Source organism: Lissotriton vulgaris, chromosome 12 (assembly GCF_964263255.1).
Source record: "Lissotriton vulgaris chromosome 12, aLisVul1.2, whole genome shotgun sequence".
Classification (NCBI taxonomy): Eukaryota; Metazoa; Chordata; class Amphibia; order Caudata; family Salamandridae; genus Lissotriton; species Lissotriton vulgaris.
Window position 1 is genome coordinate 676,133,976 of NC_141700.1, and position 24,080 is coordinate 676,158,055.

The 24,080-nt window shown below is 44.3% G+C and overlaps 1 protein-coding gene across 2 annotated transcripts in view; it reads right to left on the reverse strand.

Moving 5' to 3' along the window:
• Window positions 1-5,366: 5,366 nt before the first annotated feature.
• COX4I1 (cytochrome c oxidase subunit 4I1) overlaps window positions 5,367-24,080 on the reverse strand; it is a 33,715-nt gene continuing 15,001 nt past the window's right edge. For both annotated transcript variants that reach the window (XM_086945857.1, XM_086945858.1), the window contains exons 3-5: window positions 14,771-14,938; window positions 8,933-9,064; window positions 5,367-5,657 (exon numbers count right to left, since the gene is read on the reverse strand). In XM_086945857.1, coding sequence (XP_086801983.1) covers window positions 5,521-5,657; window positions 8,933-9,064; window positions 14,771-14,938 — 437 coding nt within the window. In that variant the 3' untranslated portion in view covers window positions 5,367-5,520. The remainder of the gene's footprint in view (window positions 5,658-8,932; window positions 9,065-14,770; window positions 14,939-24,080) is intronic.

Genomic DNA, 24,080 nt, shown 5'->3' on the forward strand with positions numbered 1-24,080 from the left:
CTCCCAGGCTCCAAAGGAGCCGCAGGGGCAGAACCCCTGTCCCCCTCGTCCGCATCAGAGGAGTGGCGGGGGAACGTCGGAGAGCGAACACGCTTCTTAGACTTCTTTTTATGGAGTCGCTTATCGGAATCCGAGGGCGGAGACTTGGAGCCCGAGGAGCAACGACTTAGGTCCCGCGAGCGGTCCCAGGAACGACCCCTAGACCCGGAGCGGAGGTGCGACGAATGATGGACCTCCAGCAACTTCCGGCGCCACTCCCTCAAGCCCTTCGGGCCATGGCTCGACAGTCCCGGGAGTCGTGATCAGTCTCCAGGCAGTAGAGGCAAACATCATGGGGGTCAGCCACCAACATATTACGGCGGCCGGCCCTGCAGGACTTAAATCCAGGTATCCCTATGTGCACCAGGAGAAACCAGGGGTGAGACAAAAGACCCAAAAAGCAGTCAAAAAGTGACTTAGGCACGTGCTCTATCCGGAACTGCACTTGCTGGCGCGGAAAAAGAAAGAACCGACGTCAGTGTGCATGGGTGGCGCCTAAGTCTCCGCGACGTCATCTCGGCGCTTAAGACGCCAGTGACAGACACGGAGCCGCAAGACGCCACCTATTGACGCCCAGGGGTACTGCTAAGCACCAATTTCCGGATCCAGTCTGACGCCTGGGGATATTATAAGGTAAGGAATCTATCACTAGCATGTCTCTTTCAGATACAAAGATACATTCTTCGAGCTCTCTGGACATGGCTAGGGTGCATGTCAGATGGATACTGGGCATCTGCACAGAAAGGCAGGGGCACACCTTTTAGCATCAACCACTTGGACTGGTGCTTTACCCATGTTCCTGCCATGCTGGATGGAGGCTCTTGTGTACCAGGTAAGGGCAAAGTCAGAGGTCGCAACAAGCAAACCTCCCCCTCAGACATGACATGGAGATAAGGGGCAGAGTGGTAGAAAGCAGTTGGGATGGGTCTTTCTTCACTGTTTATATGTGGTCAGCAGTCATTCTCATTGTGCCCTCGTAAAGTAGATGTTTGTGATCAAAGGAAACCCTCATGATCAATCTCCTTCCGCACTTGTTCCGATTTTGGCAAAAGCCATCTGTTTATTGCTTGTGAACATTTACATTCACACAAAAATATAAACCCAAAAGGGGCCAGGTTTACCACAGGTCACTAGACCTGGTGTACACGGGGAGGAGAGTAGGCATCACCCCTGGGGGCAGAGACGGCTCCCCAACGAATTAAGAATGCTGCCATCAGTCAAAGTTCAGGAGGAGGGGGCAATGTCCTTAGGCCTACAGGTTGGAGACATCAATTCAGTGTCATCCATAACTTGGTGTACATCACTGGTGTCCCCAGGAAGCGCTTAAATTTAAGTTAAATGCAGCTTGCACAGTGGCCAAGTGGAGGGCATTTGATTTTTCAGGGCCTGAAATTCTGCGCTCGAACTATGGGTTGTTTGAGGATGTTGCAGCCATGGCAACGTAACGTAAAATCAAACAATTTGGTAACATGAATGACTTATAGCTTACAAAATTTCCACATATGCGAGTACTACAACTTAGTCGAGGAAAAGCCAGATCATCTTAATAAACATGCTGAATAAGCATTAGCACACCAACAGATCTGACTTGAAGGTGCTGCAGCAGGCGAAAGATAGGCAAGTACAAACACGCTGTATCTGTATGTAGCCTGACTCATTATAAGACTCCTGTTACTCTGCATTAGAAACAGGCTGCACAGAGACAAGGCAGACACCATCTGCACAGGTGTGCATGCCTGTGTTTGATTGTGTTACAATACTACAGGCTGCTGGAATCAGCGAATGCATCATTCAGTGTGTCACAGCAATATATTTCACTTTTGTACTTTTATTTTCAAATAGATCCCCTGAACCCTTCTAAGGGAAACCCAGCTGGTGCACAAAGCATGGTATTGCAAATGGGCTACATTAGATAGCACACTGCACAACAAACAAGCATTAGCATGGCCAATAGGTCTTGCCTTTGGGACCTTTTAAGTTTAACCATGCAGTACATTATCCTGGTTGCTGTGCCGCCAGAGATTAAAGAGCTATATAATTACTACACACTCGGTCATGCAGTCTGTTGTGATATGGTTACTCTCTAGGGCGGTTCAGACTGTGTAAGCAATAGAAAGGTTTCAATCTAAATTGATAGGTAGTGGAGCAATATGAGCTTTCGGTGACTTCACTTTCCATAAACCCTGCGATTGGTTAAAAGATAATAATTCGCCCCAAAATGGTCGACACACCAATCAAAGAAACCCACTCCCGGCTACTACACCAGAATATATCTCCTTAATGCCCTGGAAGTGGGTGGGTAGTTGTATTATGTATTGTGTTGGGCTGCGTAAGCACATGTGGTGGAGATGTGTGGGGAGACTGTCCAGAAGAGATTGCATCTCCTGTTAATGAGAGGGAGCTCCAGTAGCTTCTCTGACGATAAGCAGTGCATTTTGTTGTGGGCTCAGCACCTGTCTCTCCATTGCAGAAGTCTGCTTGCTGCTGAAAGCGGAGATGTCGAAGTAGGTCTCCTCATGCTCTGGGAAGAGGCAAAGATGTTTAGAGTGACACTCCAAGCATCTCTCAACTGGCATACATTCCATTACCCTCTACGCCTCTTTCTTCTCCAGAGCCGGTAAGGAAGGTGTTTTGCAAAATGGAATATAATTTTGCTGGTGCATGGATTGCAGAATAGAGACTTCTCTTCTGAACCTTTAATCATTCTCTCCAGGTTGAGAAGAATTCTCTTGACGAAACAGTCCGCTAACCCCTTGTAAAACTACAGCCGCATCTCGTTGTAAATACCACTTTGAGCATAAATACCCCTGAAATTTCTTAACACTAGAAAAATAATATTGTGTCCTAACTTTCAACTTTAAGAAAGAAATGAGGCAAGGTTTTTAATTACTTTGGGTATGTTTGGGTTGCTGGTGACATTTAAAAGAATTAAGAGCTTCCACACGGACTATCGTTGCTGATCTAGTCTTGCCCAGACACTGGTTTAGCAATTAACCTTTGAAATGGTTACCAAGAAATCTATACGACAAAGTGACGTCCATGGATTTGGGAGCTATTGCACCCGAACTGCTAAATTAGAGACAATTTCAGGATACCCACCATAGAGCCTATGACCTTGGGGCAGAGATCAGAGAACATGGCCTAAATATCAGCATAAGCCTTTAGTCAACATAGACCACAGGTATCATTATTGGAGTGTTTGTACCACCATTCATGGTAATGCTACACATTTTAGTTTAAACTCCGCTAGAACCTTCCAATCTGCTTTGGAGATCATTTGCACTGTCCTATTTATCTTTGGTGCATATAAAAAATGTTTTCTAAACTGTGGCTCTAACTGGACACCTTAGAGTGTAGCTAGTCTTAGTCTAAATCAAACTTCCTATAGAGAACCACCTCATCCATTTTGACCTTACTCAAAGGTGTTTGCATCCTTCCAGGTGGATCAGACCGGCTATCCAGCCAGTCCCCTGAAAATGGGACACTACAGTCCATTTGGTCCATTAACCCCTTCACTGCGGCGGCTATTCCACCGCAGTGCTAAGGGGCGGGGCGGCCGCGTGGCGGCCGCATGCTGGTGACGGAACCGCTCCGTCACTAGCCTCGGTTGAGCTGTGCTCATGATGGAGCGGTTCCGTCATGGCCCGCCCCGCTCAATGGAACGCTCAGCGCAGGCGCGGAATTCGCGCTGCGCAGGCGTTCCGAGCGGGCCATGACGGAACCGTTCTGTCATTGTTATTTTTTGATTTTTAGCGCGCTCAATCACCTACAGGCCTCTAAGCGCTCGGGAATCGATGGTAGACAACAACTTTGACAGTACAGAGGGCGTCCACTAGCCTACGTGGCTCACAGGGCTCTCCTGAACAACAGCGTTTTCAGCCCCTTTCTGAAACGTAGGAGGTTTCCTTCCTTTCGTAGTGGCTCAGGTAGTGTGTTCCATAAATGCGGAACCAGCACCGAAAAGGCTCTACCACCCTTGGTGGCAAGTTTGTACCGAGGGCAGACTAATAGCTGAGAGTCTGAGGACCTAAGAGCTCTCTTTGGGCTATACATTGCCAGGCGATCTTTGATGTACGCAGGTGCCATGCCATAGATGGCTTTATGGGCGATGCACAGATTTTTAAATTCCACTCGCTCCTTAATAGGGAGCCAGTGGAGGCTTTGTAGCAGGGGGGAAGCTTTAGTGTGTCTTGGCTGTCTGAAGATAAGACGAGCGGCATCATTCATCACCACCTGTAGCCTATTTATCAAGGTTTTTGGTAGGCCAAGGTAGAGGGCATTTCCATAATCTATGCGTGAAATCACAGTAGCTGCGACGATGGAACGTAGCATAGATTGGGAAATGATAGGCACTAATTTCCGTAGCTGTCGGATGATATTAGTACAGCTGCCCACCACTGAAGAGATTTGGCTGACCATAGAGAGGTCACAATCCAGTTTGATCCCCAGGCTCTTCACGTTCAAACTGGGTTTTGGGGCTGGACCTAACTCTGCGGGCCAGTAGAGGTCAAACCATGGTGAGGTGGTAGATGAAATAACCAAGACCTCAGTCTTATCTGGATTGATTTTTAGGAGGTTTCCTGTCATCCACTGGACCGTGTGTCTCAAGATATTCTGAGTGTGGAGTTGGGCGGTGTTTGTATTGTCAACACTCAGCAGCAGCTGCGTGTCGTCTGCGTAGTTATATACTGTGCAGCCCATACTCGCCAGGGAGGCAATCAGAGGCTGCAGATATAAGTTAAACAGCAGTGGGGATAGGGCCGAGCCCTGAGGTACCCCACATTCTATTTCTCCCACTGCGGAGATTTCTTCTCCGAGTTGTATTCTTTGTGTCCTTCCTGACAGAAAGGACTGCAACCCGCAGTGCACAGCGCACCCGCAGCTGATGACTGAGCAGTTCCATCATCAGCATCCAAGAGGTTAATCCTGGAAGAGTCGAGATCAGACCTTTGCTCCATTACAGGCAATATATGTGGATTGTGGGGACGGGAATTAATTATCCTGCACCTCATTCTCAGCAGTAAACTGCATGTCAATGATGAGGACCACTGTTCTTCCTCAGCAGAAGAGCAAAAATTCCTGGGTGGGCATAAATACCAAGTCTCACAAGTAACAATATTATACTTAAAAAAAAAAAAAGATTAATGCACCTATGCAGCCTAGAAATCACGTTCTTATTTTCTTGGTAGAACGTAAATGTTTAGCAAAAAGCTAGCATTTTATATTTTGAAATGTTTAGCTCGATCCTCAACCTTAGAATATGCTCGTAAGAGTGTTCTGTGTGCACTCTGTGGCGGAAGAAAAAAAAAAAAAAAAAAAAAGAACTATTCAAGTAAAACAGAAATTTTATTTGCCATGTAATTACAGGTGATGACATACTCCTGTATGCTAGCAATGGTGTTACAAGTGAACAGGCAGGTTTAAAATGCAAGCTAACACAGGTTAATTTTCGACTAGCACAACTGATCCCAAATGTTCTTTCTATTTCTTCCATTCATTCTTCTCGTAGTCCCATTTGGAAGAGAATCCCTCAATTGGGTTCACTCTCATGTCCAACATTCTCTTGGTCTGCTTCTCGATCCAGTCGTCGGAAAAGGTATGAGGAACTTCACCAAACACTGCAAAAGAAAGATAGCATTAGTTACTTTCTCTTGGGTTTCTCTAAATACACCCTTTGGCACCCAGGCCTCATCTCCCATTACAAGGTCTTTTCAATATAGTAGAATACCGTTAAGCGGCAACATTTTATTAATGTACACTTTCCCCTAAAATAAGCTTGAAGAGTTTGAAGAGCTAGAAACAGTCTTCTCAAACTGTAGCTCGGTTATATCAGCTGTGGTTAATAACCACCCTTCTTCTAAACTGCTTCAAGTTAACTTAATCACAATTCGTATTAAAACCTATTAAGCATGCAACATCCTATTCGAAAATAAAAACAATTCAACGTTTAAGTAAGCTGAAAATCAGGGCAATATCCACAAAATGAGTTGATTTACAGGAAATTGTGTACCCAAGACTTACAAATTTGAGGAACAACATGATATGAAATCTTGTATTTCAAATATTAAATAATCAGAATTCCAATAAGTTAATGAACTAGTGTTTAGTAACACATTACGAAGAATTTACCAACTGAAACCAGAATGTCATTTTTAACCCCTTCTAAACAAAGCCTCAAGGCCTCAGACACAGTCAAAGTCGTGGAGCTCAAATACATTTCTACGGTAACTAATTATATGTAGAACCTAAGTCTTCATAGTTAATCATAACATTTCCTTGTGCATTACGCTACTTTCCCACAATGGCTCTGAGAGCCATTCTGTTAAAGGAAGAGAAATAAATGTTGCCATCACATTCTCAAAGTCTAAGCGTAGCAAAACTGAAAAGTAATGATCAACCAACCTTTGACTTACTCACAAAACATGACAAGCATTTAAAGTTAGTTTTAATTTGGTGCTCTGTAACTTTATTTGTATTAAATCGCTAAACAATGGCACTGGCAGACATTTTGGAATGATGTTGCTCACAAAGAAAAAACATGCCACAAAGATCATTAGCGTGTTTCATGAAGCATATGAATGCAAAAGTTTAGTCAAAAAGAAAAATCCTTCTAAGATGGCTTTAATCAGAACCACGGTCCAAAATGTAGTCCGATACCTCAATACTTACCACGAGAAAGAGAATTTTGAAAGTACACTGTGTGTTAGCTAAAGTTCTGGCGCCAGTAAGACATCGTGCTAACCTAATACTTTGCTACTTATAGAGGGAGATGTTTAAGGGAGTTGTAGGTTTAAAGGGCTGCAACAGATCACTCTAGCTCACCTACAGTCCATGTGGGCCATAGTCCTGATAAAAGTATTATGACATCAATAAGCAATAAATATAGACCGCAACATGTCAGCACTTTTGTAGATAATAACAATCGTAACGCCTTTTTTAGGTCTGCCCTTTGAGGCAGCTTTAGCAGTCTCTCAGACTGAACAAATTCATACATAGTATATATACTTGGAGGGGCTTTTGGTCAGAGAACTTCATCAAGTCATCTGTTGAACTATCAACTACAGTTTTATTCCACCCGCCACAGCATGCGACTTCACGCTTTGACTCCCTTCACTTTGAGTGGCGGCACTGTTTACACTGCTCACTTCCTCTTAAAATAGTACATTTGAAACAGCTGTCAGTGAAAAGAAAGGGACTTATTTAAATAGTTTGTATATTTATTTTAAATGCCAGATATTTTCACTGCATTTTTGGAACCCAGTCAGATGGCGATTCATGATGTTCTCGTTTTTAATTTTATAAAGTGTTTAACATTTCAGCTGCCTGCAAATTGGATGCTTGGATTTGTTCTCAACTCCTTCACAAATAAGAAAATGCACGGCACAACTGAAAGACTTAAATGGCCACATAAATGGATTTAAAAAAAAATGGTTTTTACTCAAGTATGCGACAGACACATTTATGTTTATTCTTCTTTTAGCAGCATATGCTTCCGATAAACAAATAACCATGGTACAGCCTTTGCCATTGCTTTTTTAGTGTTGTGAGAACTGGATACATATAAAGAACCTTTTATCCCACAACTAGCCAATTTTAGATTCCTTATGGTCCCTATGAAGCTGCTCGCCTAGTGTTAGTGAGGTTAAATTAAAAGTAACCGTGGTAAACTCTTTAATGTAGTGACACAGAAAACACTTAACTCCCTCTTGTATAAGTATATCTAGGTTATTCTGTGCTTAGATATATACAGTTGTCTGGGGAGTACAACCTACTATACCAGACAGTCTTTTCCTCTCAATACAGTATAGTGATGGTGCAATAGATCATGTATTACCATAGAGCGGTTCCCTAGTGCCACAAACCGTTCAACATTTGTCTCAGATACATAAAGGTCACTAGAACCCAGGGATGTCAATTTATCACCATATTACAACGCTCCCCGTAAATAAATATTAGAGTTTTAATTTTTAGGAGTTCGCTTGAAAGGAGAACTCGTCAAATAGATGAATGTCTATTGAAAACAAAATGAAATACTGGTCTGTTGTGTTTAGTTTTCAGCAAAGAGAAAAATATTTGCATGAGTTTTAGAAAAATAATGCTTTAAAAAAAAAAATCTGAAAACAGACATTGTTATGGTTCTCTGCATGAGCACCAACAATCAGCACTGATCATCCCAACGTTTTTATATTATCGATATCTAGAATAACTTGACGTGGAAACATGCTGCCATGCATATGTATGAGATCAGCAGAATGTTTGCAACACCTGTAACATAGCAACAATACTGGGCAACAATAATTTATCCCAGAGACCTGTACAGCAGGAATGGATTAAAACTAATGTCTAATGCAGCATTTATTTGCAGAAAATGTATGTGGGGGATAATATTTCTGACAGGGCTCGCCATTAAAGTAATTATGACCCTCAGGGGGTGTTGGGGAGGGGGGTGGGGGGGTGGGAGGGGGCGTGTGTGCGTGTAATATTTGTTGCAGATACAAAGACCGCGACTTCAGATATGTATCTTTAAACAGAGTTTGTGCAATGCTAAAAGTAACTAGGGAGTAGTATGTTTGAATAATATTTTGTTATGACTGGGTTCAAAATTCTATAAATTCTGGACCCCCCCTTAGGATAATTTTATATCTCTGGCTTCTTAGTCCCAAACAACTGTCCCAATAAAAGACCTGGAAGCACCCAATCTTTGTAAGTAATGGTAAAATTAATCTGTGAGACATGATCTTATGGATCAACATTCACAAATATCAACATAATTACGCAACACAGAGGAACAAGGACTCAAGCAGAAAACGTATTGGTGTATATCAACAGAAGCCACCCAGCAAGCCTCAGTATTAAAAATAAGAACTGTTTGGTGGGCAGCTCATTGACTTACCATATTTTCTCTGCCACAAGACAATTAGGGCAGTGAGCCCAATGAAGAAAAGGCCCCCTCCACAAACAGTCTTCCACTCGCTTGATCCCTGATTCATTTGTGCGTAAGTTGCGTTGAATTTTATGCGATACACTGAAAAGAAAAAAAAAATGGCATTCATAATTCAAATCGCCTTTGCTGGTGTATCTCTAGAGTACTATAGTTTCCAGATGAATAGCCTAATTCCAGCTGCCAGTTTCTTCCCTGCTCTCACTTTTGCATTTAGTGTAAAAGAGGTTGAACTTCTTACAAACCATCTTCCTACAACTTACTGACAGACCCAGGCCGGTGTATTCTGGAAATGTCTGCTGTGGCCAAAGCATGCTGTGGACAAAGTATGCTGTAAGCCAGGGTAGCTATCTGATCTCTATCATATTTTTTTTAGTGGATGGACTCTGCCAAACTAATGATATCCAAGAGATGTCCAGCAGAAAGGGAGTCTACCAGTGCTCTCTTAGGATAACCTTTTTGGGGCAAGAGGCATCACACAGAAGGTAATGCCGTAGATCAGCTGTTCCTAAACTTTTGTCTTCTGTTGAACTCCTAGTAAATCACTGTTGAAGATGGAACCCCGGCCTAAGCAATTTCTATGATTTGAACCTCAAAAAAAAATAATAATAATTCTATGAATACCAAACACTTCAGCCACAAGTGTATATCAAACAAACGCAAATTATGAAATATTTTCTTAAATCAAACAAAAAAAATAGACAATTTAAATTTGTGTGAAGGTTGAAGCTTTTTAAAATGTGGTTTTATTTCAAAACGGTAAAGCAATGTGCTAGGTGCTAGCAGATGGCTTTATTTTTTGCACCTATTGTGTCCTTTCTTTCTCCTCTCGGCACAAAGTGCTTCAACATTTAGTTCACCAATTGTCGATACTATTGTTTGCTTTACTACAAATTCTTTCGCAATTAGAGATTTTACAATTTTTTGTTTCACATTAGGCTTTTTTAATCTGCTAATATGTGATCTTCTAAACAGCAAAGAGACACCCGAGTAGGCAATTAGGACACCCTAAGGGTCCCCAGACATAAGAACTGCAGTCTAGATGGAAACGTGCTGCTAAACTCTGCCAGCATACTCTAAACTGGTGTGCAGAGCTAGTTGGCCACTTCAGAATGACGGGCCTAGGGAATAGGGGGTCCATTGCTATCAGTCATGCACAACACTCTTTAGATTGTCACAAGGAAAGGGCATGTGTAAGCTAAACAACTTACTCCTACTCCTAGAACTCAGCCTTGAAAAGTCTGGGAACGCCCTCAAAGGTACATGTTCAAGGAGAGAAGGTGAGAGCCTGCTTTGGGCTACATACACCTTAAGTGTGGAGGTTTCTCGCTCTACAATCTTTGACGTGACAAGGAAAAATAATATGCTTGCCTGCCATCACGACCTCAACATCATCTCCAACGCAGACGACACTCAGCTCATCCTCTCCCTCACCAAGGACCCACACACCGCCAAAACCAACCTCCACGAGGGAATGAAGGCTGTCGCCGACTGGATGAGGAGCAGCAGTCTGAAGCTGTACTCGGACAAGACGGAGGTCCTCATCCCCGGACCCACCCCCTCAGCCTGGGATGACTCCTGGTGGCCGACCACAATGGGAACAGCACCAACACCCACCGACCATGCACGCAACCTAGGATTCATCTTCTACTCCTCCCTCTCCATGTCTAAACAGGTCAAAGCCGTCTCCTCCTCCTGCTGCTACAACTTCCTCAGCATGCTCCGCAGGATCTACAAGTGGATCCCGACAGAAACAAGAAGAACGGTGGCACAGGCCCTCGTATGCAGCAGACTGGACTATGCCAACGCCCTCTATGCAGGAATCCCAGCCAAACACCTACGACGACTACAACGCATCCAAAACACCTCTGCCCGACTGATCGTCAACGTCCCCCGCCGCAGCCACATCACCCCCCACCTGAGAGACCTACACTGGCTCCCAGTCGACAAGAGGATTACCTTCAAGCTCCTCAGCCACGCACACAAAGCACTCCACAACGCCGGACCATCCAACCTGAACAGCAGACTCAGCTTCCACACCCCCACCCGCCAGCTCCGCTAGCCTCGTCCTCGCCGCTATCCACCGCATCCAACGTACGATCTCCGGCGGCAGATCCTTCTCCTACCTCGCTGCCAAGACCTGGAACACCCTCCCTACCCACATACAGCAGACTCAAGACCTACTCGCCTGCTGAAGACTCCTCAAGACCTGGCTCTTCTAACAGTAGCAGCACCCCCCTTCCCCTCAGTGCCTTGAGACCCTCGCGGGTAAGTAGCGCGCTTTAAAAGTACTCTGATTGATTGAACCTGGCTTTCCCTGTGACAGGACAACTCTGGTCTTGTGATTGGAGGTCAGAAGATGGCGGTTTTGAATTATACTGCATGATACTGCACATGACCCGATAATCTACTGAAGTGAACTTATTGATGAACCGCTTCTATGAATATTTTTGAGTAGATTATTGCTTCATTAATAATATAGACTTTATTGTAAAAAGCATTAATGTTAATTCATTTTTAGTAATGGAGTAACGCCCGGATGCCAGAATTTCAGGGAGGGGTTATAGAGAACCTACTCAATAATAAATGTATCTTTATTGCCAATCCCTAGTGCGAAGCACACAACCAACATTACATCAAGAGCTATACTAAGCGAAATCCTCCTTGGCAATGCCACCAAAATGAATATCCCTGGATGAGCATTGCAAGCAACAAGACAACTCACTACAAGTATGTGTACAGCCCGGACAGGTTTTTAACAGTTTTTGATTTGGGAGTCTGTTCAGCTTGTTAGCAAAAGAAAGCAGAACACGGAGGAAAGAAGGATAGGGCAGCAAAGTCTAGCTAAAAGATGGCTGAATGCTCTTAATATAATGTCTTAACGTGTAATTAAACAAGTAGAATGGTACATAAATCATGACAGCAATGGGCTGAGAGCAGAAGAATGAACATGGTTATGAAATGACAAAGCTTGAAATGGTTAAACTAGAGTTGAGCTTTGGAGGAAATGAGGAGGTCTGAATTGCTACCTAAAATCAGTAAATGAGGCATTAAAAACATTAACCCCTATATTAATTAAAAAAAATGCCTAAAACACTAATATACGAACAAGCATTTGCAATGCAATAGGTCTCGCAGTTACGCGTTTTTAAGCTATTGGCATTGTAAATGACAATGCCTTTTATTTATGTTTTAAAAACGAAAACAAACATAAAAGGCATTGTTATTTGCAATGTCAATAGCTCAAACTCCTGTAAATGCGAGACCTATTGCATTGCAAATGCTTGTTAGAAGATGTAATTGCCTCTACATTTTCTTAGAGTGTTTATATCAGTAATTATACTTAGTACATTAGTTGATTTGAGCATTATCTTATGTTCTACATATCCATATAGAGAATTGTATGACAATGGCAGGCCTCACAGTCCAAACATATAGCACTCCAGCAATCAGACAAGGCTTCAAAGCCCTTCGTAAACCTAACATGTTCACAAACCTTAGAGGGTACATCATACTTGTTTTTAAAGTGTTACTTTGCATAGTGCCACTTAAACGTTCACAAAAAATGTTTTGCCGCCTTCTTTTTACTTTCTTTATACTGCAAAAGGACCCCATTCCACTACCGCAGAAATGAAGTGCCACCGTCGCTGCCAGCAACATCTAAGCCATCTATTTCAGCATGAGCTACGTTTTTTTGCCAACACGAGGTTATAAAGATTAATTAAATGCAAAACTGATTTGGAAACAGAACGGAAAGTTCATACGAGAAACACTGCAGAGATTTTATCTTAAAGTAATAATAGGTTTAATGGATTATGTATTGACCAACACTGCCATCTGCTGTCTATTTCCTAAAATTACTACGTGGAAAAAATGTAAGAACTTTTTTACCCACGAAAATGACAAATAATGCAAGTTTTTCTTTACAACAGACCAGCTTAGTTGAATATCGGCACTCCTCAATAAAGCGACGATTCATTACTTTCAAGATAAGAGTGACAAATCTGAAATATGAGATTTTGCGTGGCCTTCAATGGTGGACCGCTTATATACGTGATGTTTGTATTTGGACACTAGCCATTTCATAACCAAGCAGGGGCATGCGGAAAGCAAGCGTGGCCGTGAAAGAGCGATGCGCTTAATGAGCCAGGACGGAGGAAAGCTAGATGGCGCCTCTGCGCGTAACAGCGCGCTTTAGGCCACACAAAAAGCGTGTGGTCAGCTTTTTGAAGCCCACTAAAAAAGTCTCGCCAGAGCAGTGCATGCGCTGGCTCAGGCGAGACCTAAAAACGAACTGAACGCCACCTCAGAATACAAGAGATTGTTGAGATGGTCAGGGTAAGCAAACAGTCTTCGAAAAACAGGACTTTACACAGCTTTATCACATTTCATGATCTGACTGTAGGCCTTTTACAGGGCTGTAGGATATTACACAGCAGAAAGTCTACTGTCACATGCATCATGGACGTGTTCTTCTCAAGATAAACTTGCAGCTTCACATTTTGCCTTCCTCTCAAATCATGTAATTTTTTTTGCTGTGCTAACCTCCCTTCTGCCAGGGGCAAGAGCGGCTTTGCTGGAGGACTAAATTGGTATGGGCCACGACTCAGGACCAAAATGGTGATCAGCTCCTGGGTTTGCCTTTATATTCAGGTATGCTCTTCTTTGGTTATACTACCCTTAACCTTATGTGCCCAGTTTCTTTTTCTTATTCTATTGAGGAACAGATGACCACACTTTTTATTTATCTGTCACAACTGCTGCATTAGGTTATCCAGAGAAAAAGTAGACACTCAAGGCAGCATGGTGTACGTACCAATAAGTAGAAAGGCACATTTACAATAAAAGATGACTTCCAAAGCAATTTTGTGGAGAGTGCATATCGTTTTAATCCACCTTCAATTCCAATTTAATCCAAACCACAAACGAAGCTGAAGTGCTTTGTGACTTTATATTTAAAACAGATTACATCACCTTTTTATCTGAGAAAATAATGCTCAGACAGTCTGCATGAAACAAGGATGGTGTCATGGCAAACGATATTTTGACAGATAAAGCTTTTAGGTTTGGTACAATGGAAGAATCTCATTTATTGCAAAGGTAAGGAGAACTTGTTTGAATAGATCTGGAGAAAATTCTTAGTGGTATATGAACAAACAAATCGAGGGTAATTCTAGAGCAGTGAAACTCAAAGTGCAGCCCTCTTGAGCTTTACATGCCCCCCCCCCCCCCCGTGAACAGCAGCTCCAGCTGCTGTTTAGTTACTGAGCACTAATATTCAGAAAGAAATGTTAAATAAACAGGCAAGCATTAATAAACCTGCAAATAATCATTTAACACGTTTTTAGACCTACTTACAGATAGCCATACCCCTTACCACCACCCTGCTGACATCAGTGCAGCACTCGGTCACACCGCAGACCGGGCTTTGTGGCCCCATGGCAAATGTTTGTGAGTGCCCATGTTCTAGAGCGTCACGTTCCATGGTGAATTCTTAGAAATGTCATGCAGTGTTCAGGAAAAAGGGGGTGGAGGGTGGTAAAGACCACACTTAAGGAATTTACTTGATCATTTTCACATTAGCCCTTTTCACCTTTACAAAAATGTGGTTAATGTTGTTTAAACCTATTTTATTAATCCCGATATTGCTAAAATAGTATATCATGGTCACTATTGACCTGGCTGATCTGTATTATGAAACATTATAAATTAAGTTCTCCACCAGCAGAATATTTAGGGAATTTTGCAATTCCTGACACAAGAACATTACCCAGTCAGCAGGATACTTACATTCAAGCTTCTCACTGTTGTTGAGAGAAGTCCATGATCCCTTCTCTTTTTCTTTCAGTGCAGTCTGCTCAGCAGTTAGTTGACTTACGAAGGCAACATCTGGTAAGGGAGTAGCACGACTGTCTTCATACATAGGTAGGCTGTAGGCTTCAGGCTTTATAACGCCCGCTGCAGAAGGTGGGGGAAAAAAGATCAGATCAACTGCAGGCCAAAATCGCTGCTCCGGTACACACTATGAGGTTATTGGTATTATAGTTCTCTTTTGGTAACCTCAATGGAAGCAAGCATTATCAATGGAAAGAAGTCTTGCGAGTGAGACATTTTAGATTTGCCAATGAAACTTTTCTTTTATTCTAGAAAGCTGCAATGGATGTGCGAGCATTCGCAGAATTTATTGCTTAAACTGTGCTCATTAGAAGATAACAAATCGCACTTAAAGATGTCGGCCATGATGTGCATGCATCCACTGTGGCCATTTTTTTATGGATTTGTTATGAAAAATTCAGTTCAAAGAGGACTATGAGGAGGATGTGCCTCTGAATAAGGAGCAGGGATTCGACAGACCAGAAAGTCATCCAATCATAAACAAGGGGCTCGTCCAAACAGACTCCATATATTGTAGCCAACAGGTATTCAACAACAAACAATTACATTTAAAAAAATGTAGTTTGAAAATGAATTGTATAGGGGAAAAGCAATACTGAACTTTGTTGTCCATGTTTACCATGAGACTATCCAAGCCTCAAATATGTAGCAGCTGTAATAAAGAATGAATTTAAAGAAGCTGCATAGAATTATAAAGTTGTTTTAATAAACTTCCAATATAGTAGTGTGTGAATGTTCTGTAAAACACTTTCCATCAAAACTATATACTTGAAGTTGACTGTGGACCTTTTACTGGCTAAAAAAAATCAACATCCATTTATTTGAAATACAAAAAATGGTAGTAGTTGTATAGAAGGCAGCACATCTCAATCTACACAGTACAGGGAATGTTTATCACTTTTTATGGCAAGACCGGAGGCTCCTATTATGCTCTCTTATCTTGCCTTTATTCCAATAGCAGCCGAGATAAGTACTAAAAACTAAAGTTCCCTAAGGGCCGAGCAAACCGCTGGCCAACGGGAACACACAAAATCACAACATCATACACAATCAGGTCGTAGTAACAGGTATATCATCATAACGGATTGCGAACAGTCCTCTTTTCTTGCTGCTCGCAGTCAGATAAGTGCCTTCTCTTTGTTGTGCTGTTTTTGTATGCTTATGTATGGTTCTTTCAATATGGACAATTGTTCTACATTGTTCAGTTTCTTAAATGCCTCTGTGTTCCTTTGCATTTGCCAAGTTATTTCGTGCTCAGGCGTTTTCGCGCTATTTAGCGCTCAGCTGTTTTTCCCCCGCTGGGGTGCACGTGGACAGTGGAGTCCAACGCGTTGCGCGGCGTTTACTGTTTCTCTTTCCCTCAGAGCGCACGTCTGCATTCCGATGGCGCTTCTCATTCCTGGTGAGTTCACGGAGCCTCGTTCTTCATTCCTAATCAACGCCGCCTTGTGGGAGTGTCTTAGTGTGAGTTTCTGCCCAGTCCCAGCCTCCTTTTTCTTCCGGTCTTTCAAGTTAACCCTTTCACTACTGTGTAGCTCATCCTTTTTTTGCACTAATGGAGGTTGACAGCTGCCCTGGGTCAGATCTGCATAATAAGGAGGCGAAGCCTTCAAGAGTGACTTAAATGCTCTTAATAATTCTGTGGAGAATGATGTTGAGGCATCTATGAAACGTTTTTCCAAGGGAATGGAAAATTCTATGCTCAGCCTGTTGTCTAAAGCTTTGACCCATTCTGCAGAGGATAGCAGAAAAAGAAAGTTGGTACCCTCCGTGTTTACTAATATCTCCAAAAATGCGTCACGCTTGATTAGCGAGGCCTCCTCGCACCAGAATGAGGACTCTGTTCCTCCTAGGCCTCCTAAGGAGGGGTTGTCACATTCTGAAGGAAAAAGAAAATCAATATCTAAACACGTTGAGGTACCTAAAAAATTGGCGATTTCCACCATTATGGACACCGACTATGATATGGGTTACGCCGGTGATGATTTATTTGACGTCTTTGATGTTGCAGACTCTCTTCTCCCCCTTCTAAGAAATTCAAATCTAACTCCTTTGCTTTTACTCCGGTCTTGGACTCTGATGGGGTTCCCATGTTTGATCCTTCCACCGTCCGTTACCCCAACTCTGCAGAGTGGTTCCCAGCTTCACTTGTTGGTGATTATATTTCGGCCAGACTTCGGCCCCCCTCGACAAATCAGCCCGATCTAAATTGAAGTCTGAATGTCCTAAGCCTGCTTTACCTTCCAACATTACCGTTTCTCCTATTGACCAGCCTCTCCTTACGTTTTTCTCTAAGTTTGGCATAGACCCCCGCAAAGGGATGGATAAAGCTTGGTCCACCTGCCAGGACAAGCTTTTGGATACTGTGGGCCCCTTGGCTTGCATTTTTGACCTGGCAGAAGCTGCTCGCTTGGAGGAACATGATTTGAATGCTGAAGATGTTTCTTTGTGGGTCCAACAAGCCTCCTGTCTTTTAGCAGCTATCACCCATGAGCGCCGTAAAGGGCTTCTGATCAACCTTGATCCGAAGTTAGCTAATCTGGCTCCTCCAGATCCCGGCATCAAGGCCGACGGACTATTGTTTGGGAATTCCCTGGTTAAATACCTCAGCAAATTCGTCACTACCTTTGCCTCTCTGGTTAAGACTCAGCAATCTATCATGAAAGTCTTCGCCTGAGGTTTTTGGGTGGGCCAGCAGAGGCAGGAGTCTCTCCACTGGCTGCTCCTATCCGAATCAAGGCTCCAGAGGCTCCTTCAACACCGGCTACCAGGAGTACAAACATCAATTCTACCCACAGGGGGTACAAAGGTCAGAAGAACTTCCGATACAACAGCAACCAACAATGTAGGTCCTGTGCTTCCCCCAGTGGGGGGGGGGGGGGGTTGTTTAAAACTCTTCATCCAAAAATGGCGTACTCTAACCGCAGATCCCTGGGTTCTAAACGCTGTCCAAGGTTATCTTATAGAGCAGCGTTTCCCAAACTGTGGGACACATTCCCGGGGGGGGGGGGGGGTGTCCGCCGGACTAGTGTGCCTTCCGACAAACACTGATGCGCCCATGCGCTACAAGCCATGTGAATGACAGCGCAGAGGCGGCGTAACCACAACAAAATCGGGCCCATCACCATTTCAGCTTTAGGTGCAAGCTGAAAGGGTGATTGACTTATGGCGTTTGCGGCCAGACCTGGAGTATTTTACCACCCAATGTCCTGTCTCCACTACTGCTGTGCCTCTCGTTTCAAGGCTAAACAGCATTCCGGCACCTCGGGCCAGCAGGAAGGCACTTCACCCGATGAGCACGTGCGTGTTTTAAAATTTAATAATAGTTAATGCAGGTGTAGATTTTAACAGTGCTTTTATGTGTTTAAAACAATATTTTTCTAAAACCATACTTGTGGAGGCGAGTATTAGTAGAGAAATATAACTAGCAAAAATGTGCATTTAAATGAATCGTTCATTGAGTGCCTTTTGAAAGGTGTCGATAGAAAACAATTTTTTTCCTTGTGAGGCCTTTATTCTATTGCACGGGAGGTTAAAAGCAATACAGATGACAAGTTTAGAAAAGGGTTTTGGCATGGCGGAGAAGGATAGCTGGTAATCACCAGTTTGGTTAACTATGGAATTATGCATTTTAGCAACCAGTACTAACGTGAGGCTAATTCCAAGATGGCTAATTTCACTTAATTAGCCATCTTGGAATTAGCCTCACATTAGTCCTGGTTGCTAAAATGCATAATTCCATAGTTAACCAAACTGGTGGTTACCAGCTAACCTGCTCCGCCATGCCAAAACCCTTTTCTAATCTTACCATGATATTTATGTTTCCCTCCTCTTCATTGCTTTATTTTGCTTGTGAGCTAGTGTCACTCAGTCACTGAAATATCACTCATAATTACACTGTATTTATGACAATGTCACACATAGAAATCTGAAACCTTGGCAGCTATGAATTAGCATCAGCCTTTTCATGACTCTTCTCGTGTGTGCTGGTGGCAGTGACATTATGGTTTATTCCCGTCGTCAGGGTTGGTTTCATGAAAAGTGTGGCTGCAAGTGTAGTCCAATGTATTGAATTTATTTTAAAATGGTTTATTCATTGCACATTATGCATTTAATGTGTGTAATAATGTAATCCTCATTCTGAAAACTGTATTTACCCGAAGCAGGTGCAGCGTGATTGTCATCACAATGTCACATCATAAACGGAGTACTTTCCCCCTGCATGACAACCCTGCCGTAATAAAATATGCATACGTTAAAAGCACGTGCACGCATTTAAAAAGTGTTCCCTTTTTATTTATGTTGTTATCAGCCTCATGGAAGTGAAAGAGAACAGAGCAATGCCGCAAAACAACAATTGATGGACAGAATGCAGAACAAGGTCACATATTCACCCCAGTACAGAGATCTGGGCCTGAATCCGTCATTCCATCAGGCCATTCCAGTTTGGACCCAGTCGTATACAAGTAGGTCCAAACTAGGGTGGCGAAGTGAGCTAAAAAGAACGATGATGGATTGAACTCAGATCTGTGACTAGGGGGGTGGGGGGTGGGGGGGGACTAGTGTCCAAAAAGTTTCAGCACTTCGCCCATCATCTCCTTGTGTTTGTTATGGCTGAGAGCAGAAGCCTTGTACTGCCAAATACACCACTGTATCCATACATTCCAATAGACCTGATTCAGGCTGTCTCCCGCCTAAAATTGCCTCTTCAATAGATGTAAATGGAGGAAATGCTTTCTCCCAAGTATATTTTTTAAATAACCCACGTTCCTCTTCTAAAATGTTGCCATGTATTTGTATGCATTTAATTTAACTATTCTCTGTGTCACATCAGCTGCTCATGCCATGTGCCATGGCTGCCAGCAAGCCACATAGGAAACCTTTGAAATCCTGATTTGAATTTAATCTCAACCTCAACACAGTTACGACCAACATCTGATGAGGGCAGCCTGTAGTAGGTAAAGTAGTGAAGGTATAAATACGTGCTTTACCAAATCGCTTTGCTAGAAAATTATTCCATAGCCGAATGTGATTCAATAGAGTTGTCAGCTGTGGGTATCCTAAAAAACATGACGATGGATCGCTGGCTTAACATTAACCAAAAATCCACTGAAGACATCAATAATGGGCCATCATGCTCAAAACATAGGGAGTTAAGTGAAAAGAAAAGGACGTTTCGCAAGTACGATGGTGAATATTTATCATTGGGTTTCACATGTTCAGGTTCAGAACATGAACAGCAACCACAATGCATGCTATGCTATGAAATTGTCAAATGAGGCTATGAAAAATTCAAAATTACAAAGACACTTGTAAACTAAGCATAAAGAACATGCAACTAAATCCATAGAATTCTTCAAGAATACGGAGCAAGAGCTCCTAAAAAGTAGAAAATTAATTAAGAAAACTGCAACAGGATTGGTTAATGAAAATGCTCTGAAAGCTTCATATGAAGTGTCCATGCTTATAGATAAAGCTGGAAAATCACATACAATTTCTGACCAGGTAATAGTACCTGCTGCTAAAGCCATGGTGACAGCAATGGTTGGAGAAAAAGCAGCAAAAGATTTAAACTTGGTGCCATTATCTAACACTGTAAAAAAGCGAATTGACAATTTCAGACATGAAGGAACAGTTGATCGAAAGAATTTGTAAAAGTCAGCATTATAGCCTACAAGTAGATGACAGTACGGACATAGCAAATAAATCTCATCTCCTGTGTTACGCTAGATACGATTTTGAGGGGAACATTTGTGAAGATTTACTGTTCTGCCGCTATTTGATACATACCACTGCTGAAGAGGTCTTCAGCAGTTTCAATGACTTTCTGACATCAAATGAAATTCAGTGGTCCAAATAAATAGGAATCAGCACAGATGGGGCACGTGCCATGTCTGGGAGTCTAACTGTACTTATAGCACGAATAAGGGAAATTAACCCTTCAGTTGTATGGCATCATTGTTGCATTAATCGAGAAGCATTAGCCACTAAGAAGATACCAGAGGAATTAAATAAGGTCTTGAATGAGTCAGTCAAAACTGTAAATTTTATCAAAGCTAGGTCACTAAATTCAAGGCTTTTTGAGCAGTTTTGTCAGTCCATGGATAGTGATCATCATCAGCTTTTGCGGCATACAGAAGTCTGATGATACCAAAGGGGATGATGGACGGAGTGCTTGAGCAAATCAAACACTCACCCCCAGTCAACTGATCTGGGTTTAATCCATCATCATTCTTTAGCTCACTCCATCACCCCAGTTAAGAACAAGGCCATATGCAAATCAGTCTGACCCTGTGCCTCATGGGAACTGTCCAGCCAGAACTGCCAAGCCATGTCTTCCCTGGACCGGAAACAAGCATCCTGGGACCGGTTTCGGATTCATAATCCTCATCAGCCAGGCTATCTTGAATCCAGTGGTAGCGTGAGCAAGGGACCCACGTCTGGGCATACCCTGCCAACTCAGGAAGAGACATTCCGCTCCGGTCGCCTAGTGTTGCTGGCAATGCCCCGGGACCCCGACCGACTACGAAGAAGTGGCAGGTGAGCGGGAGGAGGGGCCCCCAGTGCTTCTCGCCTGGTGGAAGAGGCGGGGAGCGGACGACCTGGACTTGGGGGGCCCTCCTGCACTGCGGGGATAAGGTGAGCCTGGCGATTGAAGAGTGACGGACAGGTGCTGTGATCCCACGAGGGCAGCTTAGTGCGGGCGAGGCCCGAGCCTAGGAACCACTGGGACGCTCTTCCCGCCAAAAGCAGAGACAGACGGAGACGCTCTACAGCTTGCGATGGGAGGCCCTGGGAGCCAGAGAGACCCGGGTGGGCCAGGAGTGCGTCAGCCAGCGGCGACGACGACCAGGAGGTCTGGACACTGGGTCGTGCAGGCGGCAGAGACCTGCCGTGGGGCCTGGTTGTCGGCTGGGGCCTCGCTCAGGAGCGAAACACACCATACCTGGAGAGGTGGCCTGGAGACCGGAGCTGTGGTGGGCCTGCCGAGGGACTCTGTGTACGGTTGGGCAGCTTGGACTCCTTGGTCATTGCACAGGAGACAGGACCACGCAGGGACTGTGTGGCCTTCGTTGTTAACCATGCTGGCGCTTTGAAGGCCCTATAGGGGAGCGAGTATCAGCCAATGTTGCTACCTGTGGCGGTGATCGGTTGCTCCGGCTTGGCTCTCTACGGCAGGTGTGTTGGCAGTGAATGGAGGTCTTGTGGTCCGGTGGAGAGTGGCGGCCTCCAGTCTGGTGGAACAGTGCAGTGTGCGTCAGGCTACTATCTGAGGAGTGCGCCAGAGTTGGAGGTGGGCGATGTCCACTACTAGGGGGCGCAAAGATAAAACGGTGAAGGACCTCTTTGCCAAGGTTCAAGCGAATCAGCAACGTGAAGCCATGGCATCTGCTTCGACACAGGCACCTTCGGATCTTGGGCTGGCTCGGAACCTATCACTAAGGCCTTTTTAGAGTCCTTGTTCACGTCTCTGGGGGAAGATATCCACACCCTGAAAGCGGAATTTGCCAGTGAAATCAGAGAGGTGCGCAAGGATGTGGATGGTCTCTGGGAACGGGTGGCTGAACTAGAGACCAAGCGTGATAACAAGGACTCTGAGCCTGCAGCCAGAAATCATACGGATACATGATCAGCAGGTTGACCTTCAGACCCACATGGAAGATCTGGAGAATCGCTTGAGGCGGCGTAATGTCCGGATCAGGAATGTGTCGCTGTCTGATGAAACAAAAGACCTGTTTCGCTTTTGCGACGGAACTTCAATCACATCCTGGGGCGCCCGCTGGAGTCAGGCCTTCGCCTGGATAGGGCTCATCGTGTGGGACCTCCACAAGCTTCCCCAGCACCCCCGCCAGATATCCTGGTCTGTGTACAGGATTTCCTCACAAATGAAGAGATCCTCCACAAGGCCAGAGAGATGCATCCACGCTCGTTTCAGGGTCAATCACCGCTCCTGTTCCAGGATCTCTCGGCCCTTACGTTGCAGAAACGCAGACTTTTTAAACCTGTCACGACCCACCTGCAGCAGCTGAACGTTTCTTATAGTTGGAGCCACCCGTTCTGCCTGGTCTTTAAATTGGACAACAAACTTTATCAGTTGCGGTCAGTCTCTGAAGCCTGTCGCCTGTTGGGCATCGACCTGCCAGCCGAGGAATGAGACGGTCCGAGCCAGGTCGCTGGCACGGGTGACTCTAGGCCTCAATGGCGTCAGCAGGGCAGACTTCGAGTGAAGAAGGCCCCGGCTGCAGTGATTGCGGAGGGCCAGAGAGCCGCTGTGTAGGCAGTTGAATCGGACGGTAGCCCGGCCCAGACCGGCTGATTCACATGCACTATACAGTCTGATTGTATTACTTACATGCTGTTTGGTCGTTGGCGGGAGGGAGAATGTTTGGATGTACATTGGAATACCTCGTTTCAATTGAACATGTGTTTCTTGTTTGGGGGTTTGTATTGAAGGGGGGGGGGGGGGGTATGGTTCTTTGTCCACCACGCGCCTTGGTCTAGGCTAGATTCCCAACCTTAGGCTCTTTGGGGCAGAATGCTTCACAAGCTGATGTGTCCCTTGCTGCTAGAGCGCCTTTCCTGCTGGTCGCACACCCCATAGGTTAGATGCCGGTCGCTGAGCTTAAAATACTCACACTTAATGTGTGAGGGCTAAATAACCCAGTTAAGAGCATGGCAGTTCTGTTATGTTTGTAGCAATCCCAGGCTGATATTTGCCTCCTGCAGGATACGCATCTCTTACAAAGAGATTGCCACCGTCTCTGGAAGTTTCCCCTTCAATTTTTCTCTTCGAACTCCGAGACAGCGGGTGTTGCTATATTGGTGGCCCAGAAGTTCAGGGGTAAAGTCATGCACAAATCAGAGGAAGGTTATTGATTTTTGGTTTTCTTTAGGGGACACCTCGTTTACAGTGGGCTCCATACCCGGCCCTAATGAAGGCCAGGAGAAGTTTTTTCATAGGGCCCTCATGGAGGCTACAATCACACCGGATCGCCACATTGTACTAGGGGGGATTTGAATCTAGTTTTTGATAACACTCTAGATAGGTCGTGTCAGCGCGCTTCCCAAGCTGGTGCTCTCTGCGGAGGGTCTGGCTCGTCTAGTTGAACTGGGCTTCAGGGGGGCTTTGGCGCAGCTTCCACCACCAGAAGAGGGATTATTCTTACTATTCTAGCACACATAAGACATACGCTCGCCTACATTA